This window comes from Sciurus carolinensis, chromosome X (assembly GCF_902686445.1).
Source record: "Sciurus carolinensis chromosome X, mSciCar1.2, whole genome shotgun sequence".
Taxonomy (NCBI): Eukaryota; Metazoa; Chordata; class Mammalia; order Rodentia; family Sciuridae; genus Sciurus; species Sciurus carolinensis.
The window spans coordinates 85,350,475-85,357,804 of NC_062232.1; the positions used below are offsets into that span (position 1 = coordinate 85,350,475).

Below are 7,330 nucleotides of genomic sequence, written 5' to 3' on the forward strand. Positions count from 1 at the left end.
AAAATGTCAAGAAAAAAATTTTACCAAGCTCCCTTGACTTTGAAATTACTATTCTATTTCATTCAGATTTATTCAATTCTATTATTTTCCAGTCCATAATATATCAATCTTAAAAACACAAATCTTATGATCTATGGCTGGGCATGGTAGCACATACCTATAAACCCAGCGACTGGGGAGGCTGAGGCAGGAGGATCACAAGTCTGAAGCCAGTCTGCAGCAACTTAGCAAGGCCCTAAGCAACTTAGCAATACCATGTCTCAAAATAAATAAAAATAGGGCTGGGGATGTACCTCAATGGTACACCCTGGTTTAATTTCCCAACACCTGCGTACATTCGTGCACACACACACAAGCCTTATGACCTGCAACTTATAACTGTGCATAACTGAATAATGAGAGAAGCCAATGACAGTCGTTTATATTCCACTTTCCATGGTTCAGCCAATGAAGGACTTGCAGCCCCTGAGCCACAGACATTGCCCAAAGTGTGGGGAGGTGACCCAAAATGATCCAATGAAACTTTCTTGGGATGCTCAACCTTTGGTTGAGAAAATTGGTGTGATCCTTTCTCTGTCATTAGATTATTGCTTAATTGTGAAATGCTTTGCTTTTGATAATGGTACTTTAAGCATATGAATCCAGGGCTGCTACTAGTGGACATCTTGCTTGCTTCTTACATCTTAATTAAGAGAATTGGGCTGTCTTAGTTCATCCGTGCTGCTATAGCAAGGTACCTAACGGTGGGTGATTTTTAAAGAATAGAAAATTATTTCTCACAGTTATGGAGACTAGAAGTGCATGATTAATATGCTGGTAGTTTTTGTGTCTGGCGAGGTCTCAGTCTTTGCTGCAACCTCACTTGGCAGAAGGGCAAAAAGGACCTAGCTCTTTCCTTTCAGTTCTTTTATAATGTTGTTCACACATTCATGAGGGCAGAGCCCTTGTAGACTAATCACCTCCTAGAAGCTCCTTTTCTTAACATGACTGCATTGGGGATTGTCTAAACATGAATTTTTGAGAAGAAACAAACATTATAACTTTAGGACATAGTAATCAACCAAGATCAAGAAGAGGGCTGAGTATTAGCTCATTGGTAGAGCATTTGTGTAGCATGTTTGGGGCCATGGATATGATCCCCAGCACAAGAGCAGTGGGGTTGGGCCAGGTGACTTTTCTTCCCCTGTGTAAAAGCTATTTGAATTTTGAGTTTTTTTTCATTTTTGAGTATGTCTATAAATAAAACTTACCATGTTATTTTGACAAGATGAAATGCCAGATACCAGTTTAGTGGTCAATACAGTGGGGTTATTCCAGATTGATTGTGGCCAGTTATTCCTGGATATGAGAAGAACGAGGGTGGTGTGGAAAGCAAGTGTGGTATGGGGAGGAAGAAGCTTGAAAAATGCCATAAACCCACATACACTTCCTTCCTTCTTTTTGTTTTTGAGAGAAGGTCTTGCTATATTACTGAGGCTTCAAATTTCTGGGCTTAAGCAATTCTCCTGTTTCAGTCTCCAAGTAGCTGGGACTACAGGTGCGTGTCACTGTTCCTGGCTTACTCTTTTTTCTTGTTAGAAGGAATTTAAATATAAATCTCAGATCACTCTCAAGTTGTGACCCACTCCTGAGGAGGACATTAGTGGAGCATGAGAACATGGAGACTCATGCTTACTGGGTCATCAATCCTGCCCTTGCATTCAATTAAGGGTTGGAACAGACAGGTTTTACCCATCAAGGCCTCTGCTGTTGCCACGAAATTCTGGAATCCACCCAAAATTTAACTGCCTCTGATTCCAAGATTTCCTATGCAGAGGTGAGGATGGATAACATCATCTCTTAGTAATTGAAATTAGGCACAGAACATATGATTTTGGGTATGAGACAGCTAAGTTAGCTGTAAGTCTTATGGGGTTAACAAACATACCAGAAAATTGGGAGTTAAATAGTAGAACCTCTCTTCAAGGCTATAAAATTAAGATAACACACCAGGAGATAGGAGGATGAGAAGTAAGTTCAGCCTTCAAAGACTATGTGATCATCATAGATTCCAGGAAGCCAAAACCAAGAAAAGTAAGATCACTAAAATCAAACACACTGAGGTAGGGAAACGATCTGCTCTGCTCTAAGACCCAGATAGGAACTTTCACAGATAGGGGACAAATTCTTGGTGGTAAAGGATAAATACATACATAAATTACTCATTAGTAAAAATCACATGCTGAGGTAAAAACTTAAATGGTAGTAAGACACACACTGATTGAGGAAGCATGTTAAAAAAAAAAAACCCCAGGCACAGCTAAAACTCTAATCTCTATGTATAATGACATTAAGAGACTGGATCCCTGCCTACCCTGCAGATGCCATAAAAGCTATACACCTTCATTTTTTGTTGGAGTCTGTCCCCCATGTGCCACCTTCCTTGTGCTCAAGCATAAAAATAAAAAGCCTTGTGTCTGTGCCAATGTGCCTTTGCCTGATTCATCTGATAGAGAGACCACAGAGTTGGTCACACGCAGACCTGATACCTGATCAGATATTTTGTCATGTACCACTGGGAGTTTTGTCCTAAAACAAAACAAATAGGACACATAATTATTGTGCTTGTTGAAATAGTTGGCCTGGCATAATGAATTCTATTCCTTCTAGGAACTGACAGTCCTTTGACAGATGGAATCCTCTCAGAAAAGTGAAGAAACTTACCCAAGCTTATAGCATTACTTGGCTAGATTGAACACTAAGACCCAGGTTGATCTGAATCTCACTGCAGTGTTTGAGCCATCAGATACAGTATTAGTTTTTAGGTATTGCATCTATTAGATTATCATAGAAATTGTTTCTCTGCATTAACCTGCTTGATAAGAAATGAGTTAAAATAAAAGCAAAAGTACTATTCATTTGCTTGAGTTGCCTTAATGTCTAGTTGAGTAATTAATTAAAATGAAAATATATAAGTACATTTTTTTCTCCCAACAAACTCCAACTTCTAGAGGTGTCATCTATGAAGTTGAGTTCCAGGGGCTGCTTCTGCTTTTCCCTCTTCCTGAATTCTTTCTTGTAGTCTCAAACCTAAACCCAATTTTGACTCCACAAGGTATATGGTTTTGTAGGCAGGAGGGAGATAGAGGGATTACAATGAAAGTATTAAGTATTATATTTATCTCATATTGTTGTATGTAGCAGTAATTTATTCATTTCACTTCTGTCATTTAATGTATTAATAATAAAAAAAAAACAATAAAAAAGGAAGATTTCAGGAATGATGTGATCTTAGTTTATTGCACAGGGATGCAGGAGGAAGACCAACTAGAAGTGGGGCATCCTGTGTTAATAGTACACATTTGTTTTTTTCTTGTCCGTCAAGGACAAGAAATTGGAAGGCTGTCAAGTTCTTCAGTATTTAAATCCTGAAGATTGCTGCAGAGGCTGTGATTTGGCTGTCTGGACTGCTTGCTGCAAAGGCTATGGGTTACAGTTCTATTGTCACATACGGTCTGATCATTATCCCTTATATATTCAATTTCTCATCTAAGATAAATTATTCTTTTACTTAGCTTCAAATATAATTTCATTTTTTATTCATGAGAAAAATGTTTCTGGTTGTCAAGAAAAGGGGAAATTTCCATCATGTTTGGGAAAATGTTCTAATTTTTTTCTTAAATGCAGTATTCAAACCTCCATACAATATTTAAGCATTCATTCCATTCAGTTGGCTGGATTTACATTCGCGCAATCATATTTAAAAGCAACATTGTCAAGACTCCTCCTTCGGACCGCCCAACCCACACACACACACACACACACACACACACACACACACACACACAAAATAAACCTTTAAAATTTTTTCTTTGAACAACTTCTCAACAAGAAGAAAATGACAAAGGGGTTCAGAGAGGTGAGGGAGTACCTGCTCAAGAAAAGTGGGTGGTGAGCGGACGTCACTTAATAGGCGGGGTGTGTCGAGATCCAACTCTGGGGCTGGGGAGTTCACGTGACCTGCCAGTTGCGGCGCCCGCCCTTCTTCCCTTCGGTGCTGCCCGGGAGTCATCCGCTCTGCTCCGAGTCTCCTAATTGTTGCTTCAGCTTCTTTCAGGTCAGCTTGAGGGCCTTGCACGCTGCTAACGGGACTCCGGGGTGGGTACCAAAGAGGGGAAGGTTGGAGGTGGGTTCCGGTCAAGGGAAATTGGTCCCGAATGTAGGTAGAGATGGCAGTGGGAAAACGTTAGCCGAGGGGGAGCATGCAGCCTGTGGGCAGAGGGTAGAGAAGACGAATACCCCAAGTATTCACGCCGGAATTCTAGGCACCTCCTCTGCCCTCCGTCCATTTTGAAGTCTGAGATGGTGGGCGGTGAAGCGCCCCAGCAGTGAGATAGTGGAAATAACCCTCTCGGCCATTCCGTACGTGGAGGAAAATATTGATCGTGAAGGTGGGAACGCGAGTTGTCTCCAAAGCAGAAGGACGCGCAGACCCAAACGTAGTTTGGAAAACATCTTAGTCTGGCGCCAGAGGCTTGAGAAGAAATGGCGGCTGGGGTGCGGGAGGGGGTAGTAGAGGGGAAAGCTGGGTGAGGAGGGCTTGGATTCTGGAAAGGCACAGAGTCCCTGTCAGTTCACTAAGCGCGCCTTCTCCGCCCCCGCGTCCTGTCCGCAGATCTTAGGGTCTGTTGTTCCCATCGCTCTGAGAGGCCTGAAGAGAGGAGCAAACCGCCCAGGATCCCTGCAGGTGACGGAGTGGGCAGCATGGACAGGGACCCAGAAGGGGTGAGAGTGCAGAGGACATGACCCGGGCAGCCTGTGGGACCCCACCGCCCGCCCCCGCCACTTGGAATACACGCACCTTGCCACGCTGAAGCGGCATGGAGAAGGTGGCAGGGTCTGCCAGGGATTGGTTGGCTCGCCGTGGGGGAGGCATGTGGGGTACGGGCCCTGCAGAGGCACACTTGGAGGCCCGGGTCAGCTTAGGGGAACCCTCACAAGGGTGAGATTCAATACCCTGTGGCCTTGCATCGTCGTCCCACCCCCCATTCCCATCCTTCAGTCTACCATGTTTCTTCTTTGTCTTCTCTCCACCCCTACTCCCAAGACAGGAGAAGGAGGGGAAATCCTGACATGGAAGAACTTTACAGTGAAAATGAAGGAATACCTTCCAACCAAGAAAAGAGGGAAAATGAAGAAGAGCCACAGGATGAGGAAAAGCAAGAAGGAGCCTGTCCTTTCAAAGACAAGGAAATGTTAGAAAATGAGGAAATGACTGCGGATAAGGAAATGCTGAAGGATATGGAAAAGCCAGAGGGTGAGAGACTGGCTAAAGAGGAAGGAAAACCAGAAAGCAAGAGAAAGCCACAGGAGGAAGGAAAGCCAGAGAGTGAAACAAGAGCTGCAGGAAAGCGCCCAGCTGAGGATGACATACCCAGGAAAGCCAAAAGAAAAACCAACAAGGGGCTGGCTCATTACCTTAAAGAGTATAAGGAGTCCATACATGATATGAATTTCAGCAATGAGGATATGATAAGAGAATTTGACAATATGGCTAAAGTAGAGGATGACATGAGAAAAACCAGACAGAAATTAGGGAGGCTTTTGTGGATGCAAAGAAATTTAGAAGACCCATTCTACCCAAGGGGCCCAAGGGAATTCAGGGGTGGCTGCAGGGCCCCACGGAGGGACCTTGAAGACATTCCTTATGTGTAGTATTCCTCTTGGACATTTGCCAGGTCTTGGGCTTTAACCTTTTACGAATACTTTGCTTTAGGCCCTTTGACCCAACTGCAACAATCTATGTGTCAGTAGTAGACTTTCATTGACTGCATGGAAAAATGTTCATAGTTCCTTTGTAAAATTAAAATAACTTGCAGAACCATATATATGGCATTGACCCACTTATGTAAATCTAAAAAGATATTTACCTAGTAAACTATGTAGAGAAAGCAACTTTAAAGTTGTATTCACTAAAAGCGGTTATTTGTGGTGATTTTATGTTCTTTTTTTGTTCATCTGTCCACTGTCTCCTAAAACAGATTCCTATTGTCATAAAATAATAAAAGATAAGCAGGGAAATAATACACAACTTATCAAAAACTGTCCAGTAAACTTATAAATGCAATGGAGACATTAAAATTCTGTCATCAGGATGTAAAATGATAGATAAAATTTGTATTACTCTGGGGACTCCATTCTGGAGCAATCTAACAGTTAATACATATCCCTTGCTGTAAAGGACTGCATTGTCATCTGTGAAATGGAAATAAAACTTGTCTTCCAGGCTTGTGGAGAAAATTAAATAAGGTATTGAGTATGTTGGGTTGGCTTCTACCTTTTCTGTTGCACTAGCAGAACCAATACTCTAATAGATACTTGCTGGAGAACTGAAGGTGTTCTCACAGGTCTCATCTATGTCGGGAATAAGTCCAGACAACTGAGAGGTGGGTACCAATGTCCCCTGGGTAGTGTAATGTCTCCTGTTTTTGTGCCTCTTCTCATGGATCCTTAACCTCCCTAAGGTCCCTTCTGGTGGTGGTGGGCTGGAAATGATTAAAGCAACACTGTGTCCCAACAACAGGGTGGAAAATTCCTCTTTACCTACAATATAGTCACCTTAACCCACCTGGATACCCAATTGTCACTTGGATTTTGATGCTTTTTGAAGTTCATACAAAACACTTCTTTCCATACTTTTTGTTGATTTAGCTCTCTCCAAGGGATTTAGATACTGGAGATTGCAGGAAAACAAATCTGAGTGACCAGATGCTGTGCTATTTTCACTTGGTAATCTATCTGCTAACACTTTTTTTTCCTTAGGAATTGTCTCCCAGGGAATTCCTGTTAAGCCCTACCTTACCATTTGAACGACTCTTCTGCCTTTGTGATTTCTTGACTCCTGGCTTTTTGGTAGTCCTTTATTTGCTTACAGTGTTTTTCAGATAACCTTATATTTTAAGACAGTTGTAGATTTACAGAATTATTGAAATGGTAATATAGAGTTTCTATATATTCCATACTCAGTATCCCCTATTCTTAACATCCTACATTAGTATGTCATATTTGTCATAATGAACCAATATTGACAAATTGTTATTAACCAAAGTGTATACTTTACTTAGATTTCCCCCAATGTCCTTTTTCTATCCTACAATCCCATCCAGGTTACCACATTATATTTAGTCATCATTTCTCTCCTAGGCTCCTCTTGGCTATGAGAATTTCCTAGACTTTACTTGTTTTTGATGACCTTGACACTTTTGAAAACACTGATCATATATTTAATGTCTCACAGGTTGAATTTCCTTTATTTTCTTCTTGTGGTTATACAGGTGTTACATGTTTTGGG

At 41.7% G+C, this 7,330-nt stretch overlaps 1 protein-coding gene across 13 annotated transcripts; it reads left to right on the top strand.

The window, feature by feature from the left end:
* The first annotated feature begins 3,979 nt into the window (after positions 1–3,979).
* On the top strand, positions 3,980–6,259 carry LOC124971875 (transcription elongation factor A protein-like 4). Of its 13 annotated transcripts, none has more exons than XM_047535823.1 (4): positions 4,000–4,096; positions 4,305–4,430; positions 4,655–4,764; positions 5,087–6,259. In XM_047535823.1, the coding sequence occupies exon 4, from the start codon at positions 5,113–5,115 to the stop codon at positions 5,692–5,694; it is 582 nt and encodes a 193-aa protein (XP_047391779.1). In that variant the 5' UTR covers positions 4,000–4,096; positions 4,305–4,430; positions 4,655–4,764; positions 5,087–5,112; the 3' UTR covers positions 5,695–6,259. The 13 variants fall into 13 exon arrangements, with proteins under 13 accessions (XP_047391780.1, XP_047391782.1, XP_047391779.1 ...); XM_047535821.1 differs by having other exon boundaries at positions 5,091–6,259; XM_047535816.1 differs by having other exon boundaries at positions 4,655–4,726.
* The last annotated feature ends 1,071 nt before the right edge of the window (positions 6,260–7,330 follow it).

Excerpts from the sequence above, each read along its gene's own strand:
- LOC124971875 (XM_047535824.1), top strand. The coding sequence starts at position 5,113 with ATGGAAGAACTTTACAGTGAAAATGAAGGAATACCTTCCAACCAAGAA.